We start from the raw sequence: 20,823 nt of genomic DNA, 5'->3' as shown, positions 1-20,823 counted from the left end.
ACTTTGACATCACATGGGGAAATGATCGTGCTAAGATACTTGACAATGGCCAACGTTTGCAGCTTACTCTCGATCAGTCCTCAGGTATATTCATCTCTTTTGCCTACTTCATTTATATGATTTTAATAGTATGCTGAACCGATGCTTATCTCCTCCCCTGCCTCTGCTGTATGAAAACAGGTTCAGGGTTCCAATCCAAGAATGAATATCTCTTTGGCAATATTGATATGCAAATCAAGCTGGTTCCTGGTAACTCGGCTGGTACTGTTACTGCATACTATGTAAGTCTCTCCCTCCATTTCATTTTGTAGCCCTAAAATTAGTACTGGGTAGTACTAGTATTGTTGTGGGAAGTTGAGCATGGTCTAATAAAATGGTGATGTTCTGTCGCAGCTCTCTTCACAAGGGAATACACACGACGAAATAGACTTTGAGTTTCTGGGAAATCTGTCTGGAGATCCCTACATTATGCACACTAATATTTTCTCTCAAGGCGAAGGCAACCGCGAGCAACAATTCTACCTCTGGTTCGACCCCACTGCAGACTTTCACAGTTACTCTCTGCTCTGGAATCCCCAACAAATTATGTAAGTTAGTATTTTCCCTACAACTTCAAATCAGCTACTGAATGTCCTCTTTTGCCTAGCCCTCCAGTTTTAACATCATTGTTGTACTTATATTGTGCATTTCTGATAGTGTGCAGGTTTTCTGTGGATGGAACTCCGGTGAGAGTGTTCAAGAACAGTGAGGATCTGGGCGTTGCATATCCGAAGAATCAGACGATTGGGCAACAGAGGCGGTGCAGTAAAGATCGATTGGAGCAAATCCCCATTTGTGGCATCTTATGGAAATTTCAAAGCAGAGACATGCTCTGCCTCCTCTAATTGCTCTGTGAATTCATGGTATGCTGCAGAGGCATTAGAGTCAAGTGAGCAGCAGAAACTTGAATGGGTGCACAAAAATTATATGATTTACGATTACAGTCGCCAGGCGTCCAACTGAGCTCAAAGGACAAATACTTTAACCAAATTCATTAATTCAAATTCTTTTATTCTTTCAAATTTTGTGGCGATTTTGAAGCCAAGGAAGCTATATATGTAACGATTGGATCCCAATCAATTGAATATGTAGCTCAATATTCATTTTGTTAGCATTTGAAGAGATTCAGAATTCTTTCTACTATGGACCTCTTTTTTTGAATTTTGTTGTTGTCGTGAGTAATGACGTTTGCTTGAAGTCAATTATGATTAAGGAAAAATCTATATAAGGGAAAGGATCCATTAGTTGTGCACCCTAACTTCGCGCTTCTCAAAATCTTACTTGGAAATTTCAAATCACTCTGATTTTTTTACAGCAGCTTACTTGGCAAGTCCCTTGCTTATAACTAAGGTTTCAGGGCCACATCATCAAATATGATGCCACATCAGCATGCTTTTTGCCAAGGTGCCCAAAACAGCCCCCCAAAAAAGTGAGACCACTACGCTGCAAAAGAGACCGCAATAGTTGTGCAGCTGACATGGCATCACCTAATCGGTTACTTTTTACAATATTAGTACATTTTTAACAACTATTGGTACATTTCCTAACAACTATTGGTACATTTGTTTCAAACAATAGGTTTTATTTGTTCAATTTTTGGAACAAAAGGTATCAACAACCCTTACAACAATTGGTACATGCTCAACTACTGGGTCCTTTCCCCTATCCTAACTTATACGGTCATGGTAACACATTTTTTGAACTATTTTTTAAAGTATTTATTTGGTTAGTTTAGCAAAGCTTAATTAATATATGTACATCTTTGATATACATAATCTTAAAGAATAGTTTTAAGCTCATAAGTTACATATAAAGATGTAAAAAAATTTGGTGAATATTAAATAAGTTAATTGGAGATTGATAAGTTAGGATGCAAAACTATTTGATTCTCTTCCCTACTATTACCCAAAGGTTGAGCTATTAATTTCAAAGAGAAAAACATATACTAGCTATTAATAGGTGTAATATGAAATTCTATATGTTACAATTGAAAAGAAGTTTTATGATGGTAAAATATTATGTATGTTGCACTTGAGGTATTTGCAATAATTTTTGTGATGGTGAAAGTCTTTTTAAAAAAGACAAAATAATATTTGCTTAACGAAGAAGTATTATTAAGTAGTAATTTGGAAGTCAATTAGTAATATATGGAAAACGTTTGTAAATCAATTATGTATGTAATTGTAGTGGTGAAATTTGCATATCATGATGGTAGTTCAAGTAAATTGGTGGTTTCGGGTGGTAGGTAAGCATGATAGATAGTTAAGAGTTAAAATGTCTTTCTTTTTGAAAATTTTGGTAATCTTTATACTTATATTATGAATGAAATATTTCAATTACCAATAGAAAAAATGCATGTTGATAAAATAAATAATTATAATAAAAAATTATTATTTTTTTTATAGTCAAATCCTTAATTGCATATAAAACTTGATACAAAATATATGTAGTCCATTAAATGCTTCAATTGATTATAGAATAGAAATAAATGAAATAAATTTTATTACAGAACAATAAAAAACTAATTAGAACTAAAATCATGTAACATAGCTAAAATTCTATCTCATATAACATTTATTAGAATTCAATTTTATCAATTATATAATTTTAAATTCGGTATCATGGTTCATCTCAACATGAATGTACCTTAAAGTCTATGTTGGAATTGAAATGCATGTTGATAAAATTTGAAATTTTTCATCATGAAGGGACAAGTGGCTTGGTGGTGGATAATTTTACCAGCCACATGAGTGAGTTCTAAGTTTGACGGTTAGGGCATTCAATATTCTCATTAATGCACATATATTTCCTTGTAGAAATACATATAATCATTATCATTGAAAAGGGTCCCAATAACTATTGTTTACATGACAATGTACATTCACTCCAAAATTGGGAGTAAATATACACCTTTAAATTGTTTAGTAATTTGAGCTCCTTGAGTGAATGTTAGTCCATTCAATGTTTAAGAGAGAAATGGACTTCATTAATCACCACATTCTGGTAGAGATGAAGTGTAAAATTGCTATTGACCAATTGACCACTGAAAAGCATGATGTTCAATTAAAGTGTAGATAGATGGGACACTTTGTGCAAAAAACCTCTCTAAATATTGTATTATGTTTATATTGTGATTGGCATGGTAACATAAAATGGCTAATTTAAAGAAATATACTCAAAAATGGTATCTTAATCTTTGGGTCATAACTTAAAAACAAAATTAAAATAATCCTTTCAATATTTTAAATAATATTAAATTTGAGAACAAAGTTAGTACAATACCAAAGAATATTAAAGTTGAGAAGGAAGTTAATATAACATTAAATTGTCAAATCATTGATCAATATTGTGTGCAATTCAATCTAACACATAAACAAAAGATTTAAATAACAAAATCTAAACTTTTTTTCACACCTAAATACAAACTCAAGAGTAAGATCGAGAACTTGCAAGAAAGGATGATAGCAAACAAGAAAACTCTGAAATAAAGATTTGGTGATGTGAAGGAAATTGGAGACAACAAAAACATTGAAAGAAAATTTTGGGTTTATGCAAATCTTTATAAAATTGAGCTATCATTAGGCCAAGCATAATTGCAAAAAAATCAAATAAAAGTGTCACACTTTTTTGGTATAGGACAATAGAGGAGGGTGGTGTGGTTGTCTCCTCATCTTTGTGATCCTCTCACATAAGAAAGGTCAGTGTCACCAAGGAATTTTTTCAAGCATGACATATAATTTCATCATTAAATCTTAATTGAAGCTGGGCTCACTACATAGGTTGAAAATATCCCTATGTTCTTGCATCAACGCTTCTTTTTTCACATACACAAAATCCTCTTAATAGATATTTTTTTGGCAAAAACAATAAAGAAAGGGAAAAGGTAAGGTACTCTTTTGTTGGTAAAACCAAAGACTATAACATAGCGAGGAGTGTTTTTTATCATGGATCCATCTTATCATCTCCAAGATAGCCTTCCCATCTTTGGTGTAGCCCAAGAAGCTATAAAGGAAGGTATGCAAACATATGATCAATTAAATAATTAAAATATGCATAACGAAATATGTGAATGATGTTTACACCTTGTGACATAAAAAGAGAAATGGTATGCTCTTATTGTATAGGAAAATAAGGTGGTTGGAAGCAAGAGAATGTATGTTCATTCTAAAGAGAAGATCTCCATTGGAATCAAAGATGGTGAATTTATTGTTATAATTAATAGAATTTGATAAAGATAAATAGATAATTCTGATAATTGAGCCAAATTGGAGATTCTAGCTTGTGAAATCAAAATGTAAAATCACATAATTTATTTTCTATAAGAATATAATCTTTTTTTTGTTTTCCGTAGAGGTATCCTCATGACTCATCCCAGAATTTCCCACCAAACCTTGCCTTGGGCTTACTTTTTGTCAAGTTGGGGTGTTAGTGGGGTGAGAGGAGACAAGACTAATCCCCTAGAGATGTGTGTAGTCGCCCAAAAATCACACACATAGGTTTAATCAGGCTAGCGAGAATCAACCTCAGGACCTATATGAGAAGAACCTAAAGCCCTTAGCCAACTACGTTGCCATGCGGGCTTCGATAATAATAAAATCTTAAATTGTTTCCTCAAAAAATAATAAGATTCTATTAATTCTTCTATCATGTTTTTTCAAGAAAATGAAAACATGTGTAATTTTACCAATTTGAGGACATGCACAATCCTTAAAAAATAGAATAATTTCCACAATAAAAGTCATATGTTATCTCCTTTTAATTCTTTCATTGTATTGTGATTGAATGACTGGATTATATGGTTATACTCTCTCTCTCTCTCTCTCTCTCTCTCTCTCTCTCTCTCTCTCTCTCTCTCTCTCTCTCTCTCTCTCTCTCTCTCTCTCTCTCTCTCTCTCTCTCTCTCTCTCTCTCTCTCTCTCTCTCTCTCTCTCTCTCTCTCTCTCTCTCTCTCTCTTCATCACTTTTCACATATCTATCTGGAACTTATTGGAGGTGCGTTTTAGCCAATTCTTCAGCACTCTCAACTAGAATAAGAGATCTTCTCCAGTTGGGTGAGCTACCCAAATCAATTGAAACCATTATACCTCTCTTTTTCAAAGCTGATAAAATATTCAACCTAAGAAATTAGTGTGTATCTTGAAGATACAAGAAACACCTTTTGTGGAAACAGAGGTTCGCTAGTATATTTATAGCAAGTTAGGTGGGCAAAGTTGAAATTTAAACACATAACAATGAGGAATTCTAAAAAACATGTAGTTTAGACACCACAAATTAAATATTTAATTATCGCATGCTCTGTTTAAACAATGCTCAAAATTTCTTACTTACGACATTCTTGAAGATATCATTGGGATTTGTTGCATGCATGCAAATGCTTGAGCTTTAGGTAAGCAAATAATTGTTAGTGCTTGCAATATTCTTGTTAGGTCTTGTAGTTGGACACATTATCTAGGTTGGACATCCTACTGCGCTAGGGATCAATGGAGATCCCAACTCCCCGTCTCACAAGTCCTTTATTGGATCATAGGAATCATAATATTGGAATGCTAGCCCTTATAGTTGACAACTTAACATCGATTCAGCCAGACATTAAAGAAGGAAGTGCCCCCATTTCAGGGGAGCAGGCTCCTTCGACAACTATTCCAACATAAACAAAAGAGACTGCAGGTTCATCACAACAACCAAACCTGGAGGCCTCTCTATTCAAGGCGATCCAGCAACTAAAATCACCATACCCAAAATAGGCCATGCACACTTGGATCTGCCTCTGCGACCCTTTTTTATATAGTTGTTTCGTGGGGAAAATGACAAAATAGAGGAAGCAAACAAATGTTTAAATCGAATATTTCATTGATTTAGCAAACAAAACCCTACTTGCAAGAACAACAAAGAAATGAAACACAAAGAAACCCAACAACTGACAAATCTACAAGGTAGGGTTTCAAGCAAACATACGAATCTCCAAAAGTGCCCATGTTCCCCTATTGTATGGCTCTGCTCAAAGTTGGAAGAATCACTTTGTGAAAAAAAATGTTTTTGCCACTCTTGACCCGGACTTCTCTTTTTATCTCTTTCATTTGTTGTTTCTCTTCATGGAGATGGATAAAGGGGCTAGAATAGTTCACCCTAAATCTGATTTCCATTGACAAAAATCCACCATGCTAGAATCCTTTGAGTTCAAAAACACCACCAAACCAAAATAAAAAGAAACCCAATAACCTATAATCTCCGGGATAGGGTTTGAAGCAAGTATACCTCACAGTCTGCATAGATACATTCTCCAACAAACAACCGCACAGCCCTTGAACGTGGCAAAACGTCTAGGGTTTGAGTCGCTTATGATTCAACTACTTGTCGTCGAGAAGACACACCCAAGCAAGTAGGATGACAAATTTCAAGCAGTAACTGAAGAATTTGCACAATCACATAATTTCTTCCATTGAACCCTAAGATATTAACAAACGCCACCAATCGACATAAATGCCACTGTCAAACTACTGGAGTCATACAATTTCACTGCTAGATAATAAATGATGAAACACATAAAATCAAGTGACTACCCAAACAAAAACATGGCATTGTCTGAAAATGAAGAGTGGTCAGAAAGATGTCAGAAGTCCGATAATTACCAGAGCGCTGACACTTTGATGGACAAAAGCCCAAACAGAGAACCTATCAGCTAAATATAATATTCTATCAATTATTAAACCATTCTTCAAAAAAAAGAGAGACATTGGTATACAAAATCTACGGTTACAATTAAATACTATTCCAATAAGTATACCAGCGTCCTCCTCACATGTTTGAAGAATATTAAAAAAAACACGCGGTATGTGGCGTTTGACCGCTTTGTGGACAGGTGAGATGTCGACATCCAAGAAACTACATTTTAAGTAGCCTCGGAACTGCACCCACACTTATGGAATACAACTCCTCTTTCATAATCCGCACACCTATGCCAGCTGTTGCATAATGCACACAGCTATGCTGCCTGTACTCAACACTACACTCTTCCAGCTGGATCTCCGAGTGCAACAAATCCCAAAACCTTTACTCGCTGTAAATACAAAGCGCGCACTAACTCATCCACGTTAACAACTCTAGGTGAAATTTCTTGCTACTTTCCATTTCTTACCTGACCCTGCCTATGTATATAAATTCCATCGATTTCCTTCTGCAATCCAACATTCACATCATCTTTACCTCTATCAATACTCATACGGTTTGCATTCTTGTCTTCAGTTGTCAATGGACCTCATTCTATGTGCTCTCCTCTTAAGCCTTGCACTTGCATTCTCCCACCTTGTATCTGCAAATTTTTACAATGACTTCGATATCACATGGGGAAATGATCAGGCTAAGATACTTGACAATGGCCAACGCTTGCAGCTTACTCTCGATCAGTCCTCAGGTATTTATCTCATATGTTTACTGCATATATAGATATATGATTTTTAGGGTATGTTGAATGGATCCTTATCTCCTCTGCCTCTGCTGTATGAAAACAGGTTCAGGGTTCCAATCCAAGAATGAATATCTATTTGGCAAGATTGATATGCAAATCAAGCTGGTGCCTGGTAACTCCGCCGGTACTGTTACTGCATACTATGTAAGTTTGCCCCTTCGATTCACTCTGCACTCCTGAAATGAGTAGTGGGTAGTACTAGTAGTATTGTTGTGGGAAGTCGAGTATGGTCTAATAAAATGGTGATGATCTGCTGCAGCTCTCGTCACAAGGGGATAAACACGATGAAATAGACTTCGAGTTCCTGGGAAATCTGTCTGGAGATCCCTATATTATGCACACCAATGTTTTCTGACAAGGAAAAGGCGGTCGGGAGCAGCAATTCTACCTTTGGTTCGACCCAACAGCAGACTTCCACACTTACTCCCTGCTCTGGAATCCCCAACAAATTATGTAAGTAATTTTTATATAATCCCTGCAACTTCAAATCAACTATTGAATGTCCTCTCTGGCCTGGCCCTCTACTTTTAACATCATTTTTGTAGTTGATAATGTGTATTTCTGATATTGTGCAGGTTTTCTGTGGATGGAACTCCAGTGCGAGTGTTCAAGAACAGCGAAGATTTGGGCGTTGCATATCCGAAGAATCAAGCGATGAGATTATACTCAAGCCTGTGGAACGCAGACAATTGGGCAACCAGAGGCGGTGCAGTGAAGATCGACTGGAGCAAATCTCCATTTGTGGCATCTTATGGAAATTTCAAAGCAGAGACATGCTCCGCCTCCTCTGATTGCTCTGTGAATTCATGGTATGGTGCAGAGGCGTTGGAGTCGAGTGAGCAGCAGAAACTTGAATGGGTGCGCGAAAACTACATGATTTACAATTACTGTTCGGACAGTAAAAGGTTTCCACAGGGCTTACCTGCTGAATGCACTCGCTAGGCATTCGACTGAGTTCGAAGGATTGAGATACAACAAGTTTCACCAAATCCATTAATTCAATTCTTTTATTCATTCATTTTTTGTAGCGATTTTCAAGCCCAAGAGGCTATACTTGTAACTATTAGATCCCGGTCAATTGAATATGTATCTCAATATTCATTTTTTAGCATTTCCAAAGAGTTTAAAATTTCTTTCAACCGTGGACTTTTTTATGGCTATAGTTAGTAATGATCTTTTCTTTTAACTTTAATTTTAATTCATATCAAAAGAACAATCACCCTATGGTAACTAATAGGGCGATACTATTGTAATTTTTGAACGGTTCTTTTTTAAGTGTTCTTTTGGACAGTTTAGCAGAGTCTAAACTATTATATCTACATGAACACTATCCGATGATGCATTTATCATGCTTGTTGAGCATTAATTGCATTTGGCTTTTAAGAGTTTGTGGTCTATTGGTAATTAAACATGGTTTTTAGGGACTCAGTCATAATTAACATTATGATAAATCCTATCTCTACAAATTCTCTTTAAAACCCTACCTCGTTTGATCCTACCTTTCTAAGTGTTCTCATCAGTTATGTGTTTCATCAATTCATTTCCTCTTCGTGGCATGTGTTTGTTTGTCATTTGCATCCCATGGTTCATTTACCCGTCGTTCTCATCTTCCTTTTTCTTTTGAAAATTCTAGATATGTTTGAAATGGCATAGCCCAAGGTATGCTTATCTATCCATCAAAATTTTAAAATCCAAATAGTTTCCAAAGGGGTATAGTAAGAAAAAGAGATCCAAATAGTTTTCAAAGGGGTATAGTAAGAAAGAGAGTGAACCAAGTACTCATTATATTGCCACTACTTCTATAAAGTTATTTGTTTCATGCCTTGAATTTCTACAAAGTTTACCAAGTTGACTAGACCTATTAATCATGTTCTTTAATAGACTTTACTTAATTCTAACTTGATTAATCTTCTTCCTACTTTCCAATTAGATCTGTCTAGAGGGTTGTACTTGATATTATAATGATAATTCATCCATTAGTTATCTTAGAGTCAATGGAAATCATACACAAATTTATATGGTATTAAATAATATATGACTCAATTAACAATAATATGATTAATTTGAAAGTGTTAATGATGGGAAAACCTTAAGTTAACTACTTCCAATCAAAACATATTTGTATACAAATCCTTTTACTTTGTATAATCAATCTCACAATATGGATATATTCTTTAGTTGTTTGAGTGCCTCACTGCTAATATGACACATATGCATATAAATAGAAACAAGAAAGATCTGATATAATGTTAATTTTTCAACATATCTAGTTACATAAATTCTTTTGTGGGTATGTCGCATGATAGAGATTTTCTCCTCCCTCTTCTTCGGTGATTTCCTTTTATGATAATGACATACCAAATAACAAATAATATGAATCATTGTACGTGTATGGTCAGATAGTATCTTTATTGACCCAATAAATTCGTATAACATTTTATGATAGATTTTTTACATGACCATCATTTTCATCAATATAGCTATATACATTATAGAATTTCATTTCAAATGACCAATGCCTATTATGGGTTACATCATCTTTCCTATACAAGTGGGTCTTAAAGTGACGAATATCTTATTCAAATTATCACTTTTTTTAGTAGATTATTTATGTCATGTGGTATACTATGGCTTGAATAGTTAAAATAAGTATCTTATATGGTACACTAATGTTTGAAATATGTTCATTGGGATAATATTGTCAAAGTAGAGAGAGAACCATGTGTCCTTGCTTATGAAATATCATTTTATTTATTAAATATATGTCTATGAATAAGTCATTATACATACGTACACATACACATACACACGCACACGCACACACACATGAACACACATGCACACACCCATCCACACACACATACACATATAGAGACTTCTAACAAGCTTATTTATAAGTGCTCAAAAAAAAAAAAAAACATGATTTAAATACTATACATTTTGATGAGAATTGAAGAATCAATGATGAGTTATATGAAAGAAAGACGCGAGGCCTAAAATAAATTGCATTTGGAACCCTTCCTAAGAGAGAAAATTTTGATATTGATGAGCCTCTTGAGGACAATGGATGTCCTTATTTCTCACATACAATTACAAGAGAAGAAAAAAAACAAAAATTTAATTCTTACCCTTCACATGAAGACAAATAAGAATATTTCATTTCTCATTAATCACAAAAGAAAAGCAAGGAAGATTTCATCCTTATCTTCCACAGAAAGCAAATAAACTAATATTTAACAACCTGATTGCTTCATCTTCTAAATATTCTACTACATGTGTTCCAAAACAAAATTCCATTGATAATAAAAAACAAACTACATCCATGGAGTCACATCCAAAAACATTATGTAAAGAAAGATAAAGTACACATTGCACCTATTTCAACAATCTTTACTAAGAGAACACTTTCCTATCACAATGAAAGCCACTTCCTAGAGGGTGTTTACAAAGAACATAATCAAGATGAAGATAATTTGATTGATGATAATCACATATTTGAATCTTGGATTATCCATGCTCAACCCAAATACATTAACTTATTTTCATATGTTATATTGCATATCTCCCACTTGGAGAATATATCCTCTATAGCATTCAACATATTTCTATATTGATGATGGTATGTTTACACATTATATGATCTACATAATTCTCATGATTGCATCTACCAATTAGTATGCTTGGTTGTATATTTTCAATCACATGATCTTTTCTTGTGATGATTATGTTTTCCTTTATTCTTGTTACGGTTATATCTTATGACTATCACATGTTTTTGATAACCATGGTTTATCTTATGATTATATCTTATGACTGCCACATATTTATCCTAACCATGGTTATATCTTATTTTAACATGTCAATGATGATTACACTTTATCCATGCTTATCATGATGTCATCTCACACTTATCATGATGATCATCATATACTACCACTACCATGCTCACAACAAACTTTAATTTCTTTAGGTGACAGGCGTTGTGTAACAACATGGGAACTCTCGCATACCCACCACTATCATTGTACAGGACATCATCTGTGTTACTCTCCCTCTTTCTTTTCCTACCTGTTGTTTTCTTCTGAAAAACATATTGTAGGTACTCTGACTCATCATGTTGCTTTGTTGACACTATTTTCCACATCTGCTCTGCTCATTAAAAACACATTCGAGAAGAATATTGCTACAGGTTTCCTTGTTTGTCACGGTAATACACCCGTGGTTCAATTTCAAACCCTATTCCTCCTATTCAATATACACACAAAAATCCATCAGTCAATTTTTTAGGAGAGGATACATGATAAAAATCAAAGAGGAAGTTGCAGACAAGAAATAAATTCACTTACTTTATAGAAGTGCAAACATAGTTGCAGTGGGGTATGGAGGAAGAGAAGAAGAGAAAGAGGGATGGGGTATGGAGGAAGAGAGAGAGAGAGAGAGAGAGAGAGAGAGAGAGAGAGAGAGAGAGAGACCTTGTATGCGTTTGAGAGGGAGAGATGATACACTTACATGTGTATATATATGTTTAATATATTATATATATACATATATTATATGTATATAAACATATTATATATACAATGTCATATTATACACATATTATATGTATATACACATATTATACATACAATGTCATATTATACACATATTATACACAGAATATCATATTATAAAATAGCGTGTACATTCTGTTTATAGTAAAGGTAGCGCGTACACGCTGTTTATAGGGAAACAAGCACATACGCACTGCTTACACTATAAGTACCCCGTACGCGCTTTTTAAACCATAAGTACCCCGTACGTGCTTTTGACTGTTTAGGCTTGGAAATTGGCCTGGATGACAAAGCTATGGATTGGAAGTTTGATTTCCCTCCATTTCTCTCATTTTTGACGTGTTTTATTTTATCAACTTGGTTTATCGACTTTGTCATCATCAGGTTTACACTTCATAAAGTGGGTATTTCTAAAATTGCCACCATATTTTCACCCATCTTTTGAGCTTTCTAACCATATAATTTGTTTTCAATTTGAACAACAACAACATATTATTATTGAATTTCTTTTACTAGTGTCTCCATAGTTCTCACAGACATAGGTGCACCATTTTTTGAATAACTTTTGATATACTTATCCAAATTTAAAAAACTTTATACATTGTTGTAGCGCACTTTATTCTTTACAATTTAAAAAAAAAAAATTGTATTTTCGATTTGTTTAGTGCAACTTATGCTTTGTGCACAAACAGGTACCTAATTTTCAGGATGTGCTCGATTGGAAAAATCATTAAAAAAAAAAAATACTCAACAAAAAATTACAAAAAAACACACATCTTCTAGTGCCCACTCTTAACTATCTTTATGCCAAAGGATTTGTCAAAATACTAAATCTAACTATGAATTTTTTGATGCGCACGTCAGACACTATGTTATGTTTTTCAGAAAAAATCAGGGTCAGTTTTTCGTGTGAGAAGGATTTGACCCCCTTAATCTTATCCAATTTTGAAAACGTTTAGTAGTTTGGAAACTAGATTTAGAGTAATACAATATTTGTTCTTTGATTATCTTCATATCTTGAGTGGATGACTTTCAAATTTTGCCTCCAAGTTCAGGTTCACCTGATTTCAGAAAAAAAAAAAAAAAAAAAGAGTGTCCACTTATACCCCCCTTTTTGACCACCATCTTTGTGCACTTACCCTAGAGGCAAAGAGATGGGTGAAGAATTGGCATACGGTTTTGAGGTGGAGTACAAGCAGTTGTTGTTCTGATGGCTACAATGTTTGTGATATTGTGAACAACTCTTTCAATGTTTGTATTTGGATTTGACTATTGTTGTGAGCAATTCCTTCAACATTTAAATGTTTCAATGTTTCTATCTGATACCATAACTTAAAGTCTTACATAGACTATACTTTAGCAAAAAGTCATTTAATCTACAGCTATGAACAATTCCATCAACATTTGTATTTGTAAACCAAAAATCAGAAGCTGAAAGTAAATAGAGAAAATATATACTAAATCCATAATGATGAAAACTAAAAGTCTTAAATAGACTAGGATTAATGGAAAAGTTGTTTAATCTAATAATTTAGTATAATATTGAAAATTGTTAACTGAATTGATTCCTTGCAACCATTGTGCATTGTCATTCAGTTTTTATATAGTTTTTTAGAAGTACGTTCCTCTAGCATTAGTACAAACAAGGGAAAGAAAAGTGAAATTATATGTTCCCCAATATGCAGTACTTCAATATGGTAACGGTTATAGAAGTGAATCCAATAATTAACCGGAAGAGCTTGGCAAAGTTTGAAAACAATATCAGACAACAGTTTTGAATCTTTTTTCCGATTGGTCAATAACTGAGACGGAATGATGGAAATGAGGAGTGGACCGGGGAGAAGCAAAGGAATTTAGACAAGAAGGAAAATCTCAATGAACCTATCTTGTTACAATATAAATCAAATCCTCTATAACTGCTTTGGTTTTTAACGGATATTTATTGTGTGTTGTATGTTCTTTTGCCTTATTCTTTTGAAACTTTTTAGTCTGTTGCATTTGTTTTTAATCTTAAGTTAGTTTGACAAGTTGCATGACATAAAGGAGTGTATGCATCACAAGTCAGGCATTGAGGATGACCTTGAATGGTAAGTGTAATGGGCACGGGGAGGACTGAGGTGGCCAATAGACGCACAATGTGATTTCCTTTCCAAAATTTTAATTTGGTGATTAAATTGAAATTTAAATTGAAAGAGTTGGTTTTGAATTTCAAAATTTGAAACAGAGTGTAGATTGAATGCTCTGATTACTTGAAATTTCTTATTCTCCCAACAACATATTTCAAACTTCATCTACCAATGTATTGAACTACGAACTTTTATACTGTTATTGCCCACTTTCTAATAGCATAGAAACATTTTTTAAAGCAAATAGCTTTTAGTGTATGGCAATTATAGTTGCATTCGTTTGTTGTAAGTCCAAAACACATTGCGACCATATTTTCATATTAATATCTTGATCTATTACCAAAGATGATAAGGGAAAACATGTGATACAAGTGAAGCAAGCCATGAATACAACTTTTATTTTCCCCATCTGAGTGCCAACACCGAGGCAATCAGAATACAAAGCTTTCACTACCCTAATCTATGCATAAATTTACCATACCTCTCCTATTTGTTGTATGCATTGACTTATTATGCTTCTATTTGCTTTATGCTCCTATTTTCTTTGTGGTTATTTTATTATGTTGTGATCCACTTCCTAGATTTGTGTCTAGACTCTATGGATCTTTGGTAGTCTTGACAGAAGCCTGAACCACAAAACACCAAACCAAAGTTTTAGAATAATAGTGCTTAGCTATATCATCAAAATCATTTGGTAATGCTAATTTCATCAAACAACATAATAAAAGATTATCTAAAGAAAAAATAATGATATAGAAGTTCCACAATTGTATCACACACTTAAATTGCAGGTATGTTGTGGTCAATTTCTCAATTATTTATGAGAGATGGACTATAATGAAGATAATGATCCATAGATTTATTTTTTATTTTTAATTAATAATTATTAAGATTTCAAATCTCAACTCGCCCCTTAAGGATACCACTGGCGCAACAACAAAAATAAAGATTTCAAATCTAAAAGCTTACTTTTTTCAAGAAAAAATATTTATTAGTATATATATTTCATCAAAAAAAAAGAAAATATCCATCCAATCTACTTTATCATGTTGTGAACCACTTCTGGTATTGGTGCGTGGATTCTTTGGCTTTTTGGTAGCCTTAACAACATCATGAACTTCAAAACACCAGACTAACATTTTAGAATAACAATAGTTGTATCATCAAAACCATTTGACTATGTTGAATTCATCAAACATAATACAAGACTATGTATAATTAAAACTTGTCAATTGTATCACTCACATAAACTATAGGTATGTTGTGTTCAAATTGTCAATTGTTAATGAAAGGTTGATTGTAATGATGATAATGACGAATTTATTTTTTTTAAATTAATATTTTAAATCTAATTTTTTGTATAAACAAGTTGAGACTCTTTCAAAAACCACTCTTTTACCTCAATTTAAAAAAAAAACCATTAGCAAAAGTCTGATACTACACTACAAAACCCATAGCAAGAGAAAAATAGTGCATGACTTATTATGCCGGGGCACCAATACTTATATTTGAATAAACTTGTATGGCTCCTCTCATGATAGCAACATATCTCTCTCCTCTCATAATAGCTTTCTCCACCTAGTTCACATATTCTAAGAGATGACAGAGAAAATCAAATTATTGGTCTTAGAAAACCAAACAAACAACATTACAAAATAAGATAAATTATAGCAAAGGATGAAATGAAGTGGTTGTATCCAAGTTGATTTTCATGTGTTTGACAAATACGTTGTAGCCAACATAGTGTTGTACACATAGAAATTTGTTTGTACTAATTACGAACTGCTAAACATTTCACCAAAATAAGGATTCTGACTATCTCAATACATCTTCACTTTATTTACTATTAATATAATTAAAATTAATAATATATTAGTAATAAACATTTCAGATTTAGATGATTTCGACTCACGACAGAATGAGAGTATGTTTTCAGTATATGGAATGAAGGGTTTATTGGAGAAAAGCATTTTAGTGTAAGGTTGAAAGAGATTTGGAGGCATGGTTTTTCAGATTTGAAGTTCTATGAAAGAATGGTTAAGAAGAATATTTTTTTTATAAATTTAGTGTGAAGGACTGCTTCTAGGGTTCAAAGTTCTCCAGATATCTATTGTCATGTATTTTTTTTTGTCGAGTGCTTGGTCTTGTACTATTTAATATTTTTTTTGGTGGTACCTACTGCTTTTCAATATTTGTGTTGTTGATTCTTGTAACAATTTCACCATTATTTGTTAGACTAAATTTAATTGATCTTATCTTTGCAAAAAATGTTTGTTAAATCCTTTCAAAACTCTATCAATGTTTAATAATATTAAATATAGTTAAATAATAATAAAAATAAAAGATAGGATATTAGAGCTGTCTAGAAATGACTCCTCGCAATAGATCTCACATTACAGATTGTTAAAACATGAAACAAAAACTTTAGTCTTGTTTCTGAAACAAATTCTTAGTATAGATTTATTTTTAGTCAATAAAGACAGAAATGGAATATCTAGGAAATCTTATTGATTTTATGGAAAATCTATATTATAATATGTGAAAGAATCCCCATTCTTCAGAAGCCTTGGCCATTTTTTCGATCTCTTCTTCTCTATGGTGTTCTTGTGCAATCTCACACATATCAATGACAATATTATTTTTCTGAGTCAAATAGATCAAATGCAAATTCAATGATTGCTCATCTCTCTTCATCACTTTTCACATATCTATCTGGAACTTATTGAAGGTACGTTTTAGCCAATTCTTCAGCACTCTCAACTAGAATAAGAGATCTTCTCCAGTTGGGTGACTTGTTGAAATCAATTGAAACCATTATACCTCTCTTTTTCAAAGCTGATAAAATATTCAACCTAAGAAATTAGTGTGTATCTTGAAGATACAAGAAACACCTTTTGTAGAAACAAAGATTTGCTAGTATATTGATAGCAAGTTAGGTGGGCAAAGTTGAAATTTAAACACATACCATATAGTTTAGACACCACAAATTAAATATTTAATTATCGCATGCTCTGTTTAAACAATGCTCAAAATTTCTTACTTACGACATTCTTGAAGATATCATTGGGATTTGTTACATGCATGCAAATGCTTAAGCTTTAGGTAAGCAAATAATTGTTAGTGCTTGCAATATTCTTGTTAGGTCTTGTAGTTGGACACATTATCTAGGTTGGACATCCTACCGCGCCAGGGATCAATGGGGATCCCAACTCCCCATCTCACAAGTCCTTTATTGGCTCATAGGAATCACAATATTGGAATGCTAGCCCTTATAGCTGACAACTTATCACCGATTTAGATAGACATTAAATATTTAGTTTAGACACCACAAATTAAATATTTAATTATCGCATGCTCTGTTTAAACAATGCTCAAAATTTCTTACTTACGACATTCTTGAAGATATCATTGGGATTTGTTACATGCATGCAAATGCTTAAGCTTTAGGTAAGCAAATAATTGTTAGTGCTTGCAATATTCTTGTTAGGTCTTGTAGTTGGACACATTATCTGGGTTGGACATCCTACCGCGCCAGGGATCAATGGGGATCCCAACTCCCCATCTCACAAGTCCTTTATTGGCTCATAGGAATCACAATATTGGAATGCTAGCCCTTATAGCTGACAACTTATCACCGATTCAGATAGACATTAAAGAAGGAAGCGCCCCCATTTCAGGGGAGCAGGCTCCTTTGACAACTATTCTAACAGAAACAAAAGAGACTACAGGTTCAACACAACAACCAAACTTGGAGGCCTCTCTATTCAAGGCGATCCAACAATTAAAATCACCATACCCAAAACAAGCCATGCACACTTGGATCTATCTCTGCGACCCTTTTCTATATAGTTGTTTCGTGGGGAAAATGACAAAATAGAGAAAGCAAACCAATGTTTAAATCGAATATTTCATTGATTTAGAAAATAAAACCCTACTTGCAAGAACAACAAAGAAATGAAACACAAAGAAACCCAACAACCGACAAATCTACAAGGTAGGGTTTCAAGCAAACATACGAATCTCCAAAAGTGCCCATGTTCCCCTGATGTACGGCTCTGCTCAAAGTTGGAAGAATCACTTTGTGAAAATTTTTGTTTTTTGTCACTCTTGACCCAGACTTCTCTTTTTATCTCTTGCATTCGTTGTTTCTCCTCATGGCGATGGATAAAGGGGCTAAAATAGTTCACCCTAAATCCGATTTCCGTTAACAAAATGCCAACATGCTAGAATCCTTAGAGTTCAAAAACACCACCAAACCAAAATAAAAAGAAACCCAATAACCTACAATCTTCGGGATAGGGTTTGAAGCAGGCATACCTGACAGTCTGCATAGATACATTCTCCAACAAACAACCACACAACCCTTGAACGTGGCAAAACATCTAGGGTTTGAGTTGCTTATGATTGAACTACTTGTCGCCAGGAAGACACACCCAAGCAAGTAGGACGACAAATTTCAGGTAGTAACTAAAGAATTTGCACAATCACATAATTTCTTTCACTGAACCCTAAGATATTAACAAACACCACCAATCGACATAAATGTCACTGTCAAACTGTTGGAGTCGTACAGTTTCACTGCTAGATAATAAATGATAAAACACATAAAATCAAGTGACTACCCAAACAAAAACATGTCATTCTCTGAAAATGAAGAGTGGTCGAAAAGATGTCGGAAGTCCGATAATTACCAGAACACTGACACTTTGATGGACAAAAGCCCAAACAGAGAACCTATCAGCTAAATATAATATTCTATCAATTATTAAACCATTCTTCAAAAAAAAAGAGAGACATTGGTATACAAAATCTACCGTTACAATTAAATACTATTCCAATAAGTATACCAGCGTCCTCCTCACATGTTTGAAGAATATTAAAAAAAACACGCGGTATGTGGCGTTTGACCGCTTTGTGGACAGGTGAGATGTCGACATCCAAGAAACTACATTTTAAGTAGCCTCGGAACTGCACCCACACTTATGGAATACAACTCCTCTTTCATAATCCGCACACCTACGCCAGCTGTTGCATAATGTACACAGCTATGCTACCTGTACTCAACACTACACTCTTCCAGCTGGATCTCCGAGTGCAACAAATCCCAAAACCTTTACTCGCTGTAAATACAAAGCGCGCACTAACTCATCCACTTTAACAACTCTAGGTGAAATTTCTTGCTACTTTCCATTTCTTACCTGACCCTGCCTATGTATATAAATTCCATCGATTTCCTTCTGCAATCCAACATTCACATCATCTTTACCTCTATCAATACTCATACGGTTTGCATTCTTGTCTTCAGTTTCAATGGACCTCATTCTATGTGCTCTCCTCTTAAGCCTTGCACTTGCATTCTCCCACCTTGTCTCTGCAAATTTTTACAATGACTTCGATATCACATGGGGAAATGATCAGGCTAAGATACTTGACAATGGCCAACGCTTGCAGCTTACTCTCGATCAGTCCTCAGGTATTTATCTCATATGTTTACTGCATATATATATATATATGATTTTTACGGTATGTTGAATGGATCCTTATCTCCTCTGCCTCTGCTGTATGAAAACAGGTTCAGGGTTCCAATCCAAGAATGAATATCTATTTGGCAAGATTGATATGCAAATCAAGCTGGTGCCTGGTAACTCCGCCGGTACTGTTACTGCATACTATGTAAGTTTGCCCCTTCGATTCACTCTGCACTCCTGAAATGAGTAGTGGGTAGTACTAGTAGTATTGTTGTGGGAAGTTGAGTATGGTCTAATAAAATGGTGATGATCTGCTGCAGCTCTCGTCACAAGGGGATAAACACAATGAAATAGACTTCGAGTTCCTGGGAAATCTGTCTGGAGATCCCTATATTATGCACACCAATGTTTTCTCACAAGGAAAAGGCGGTCGGGAGCAGCAATTCTACCTTTGGTTCGACCCAACAGCAGACTTCCACACTTACTCCCTGCTCTGGAATCCCCAACAAATTATGTAAGTAACGTTAATATAATCCCTGCAACTTCAAATCAGCTATTGAATGTCCTCTCGGGCCTGGCCCTCTACTTTTAAGATCATTTTTGTAGTTGATAATGTGTATTTCTGATATTGTGCAGGTTTTCTGTGGATGGAACTCCAGTGAGAGTGTTCAAGAACAGCGAAGATTTGGGCGTTGCATATCCGAAGAATCAAGCGATGAGAATATACTCAAGCCTGTGGAACGCAGACAATTGGGCAACCAGAGGCGGTGCAGTGAAGATCGACTGGAGCAAATCTCCATTTGTGGCATCTTATGGAAATTTCAAAGCAGAGACATGCTCTGCCTCCTCTGATTGCTCTGTGAATTCATGGTATGGTGCAGAGGCGTTGGAGTCGAGTGAGCAGCAGAAACTTGAATGGGTGCGCGAAAACTACATGATTTACAATTACTGTTCGGACAGTAAAAGGTTTCCACAGGGCTTCCCTGCTGAATGCACTCGCTAGGCATTCGACTGAGTTCGAAGGATTGAGATACAACTAGTTTCACCAAATCCATTAATTCAATTCTTTTATTCATTCATTTTTTGTAGCGATTTTCAAGCCCAAGAGGCTATACTTGTAACTATTAGATCCCGGTCAATTGAATATGTATCTCAATATTCATTTTTTAGCA

General features: G+C 34.4%; 2 protein-coding genes and 1 pseudogene across 2 annotated transcripts; all 3 read left to right on the top strand.

Annotated features, from left to right (window-relative positions):
- Positions 1–2: 2 nt before the first annotated feature.
- LOC131867197 (xyloglucan endotransglucosylase/hydrolase 2-like) lies at positions 3–1,051 on the top strand (the record flags this gene model as incomplete). The annotated part of the gene is made up of 4 exons (XM_059215502.1): positions 3–84; positions 181–281; positions 394–587; positions 704–1,051. Coding segments are annotated over 4 exons (558 nt in total), but the record flags the coding sequence as incomplete, so codon positions are not given.
- Positions 1,052–7,169: 6,118 nt separating this feature from the next.
- Positions 7,170–8,615, top strand: LOC131867211 (xyloglucan endotransglucosylase protein 1-like; annotated as a pseudogene).
- A 10,805-nt stretch (positions 8,616–19,420) lies between these two features.
- LOC131057089 (xyloglucan endotransglucosylase protein 1) lies at positions 19,421–20,823 on the top strand. Its single transcript, XM_057991276.2, has 4 exons — positions 19,421–19,656; positions 19,756–19,856; positions 19,972–20,165; positions 20,288–20,823. Exons 1-4 carry the CDS (start codon positions 19,494–19,496, stop codon positions 20,652–20,654), a joined length of 825 nt encoding a protein of 274 aa, XP_057847259.1. The 5' UTR covers positions 19,421–19,493; the 3' UTR covers positions 20,655–20,823.

The sequence above is a fragment of the Cryptomeria japonica genome, unplaced genomic scaffold (assembly GCF_030272615.1).
Source record: "Cryptomeria japonica unplaced genomic scaffold, Sugi_1.0 HiC_scaffold_165, whole genome shotgun sequence".
Lineage (NCBI taxonomy): Eukaryota > Viridiplantae > Streptophyta > Pinopsida > Cupressales > Cupressaceae > Cryptomeria > Cryptomeria japonica.
The sequence above is the reverse complement of the archived record's forward strand: the minus strand, read 5'-3'. Positions and strand labels throughout refer to the sequence as shown.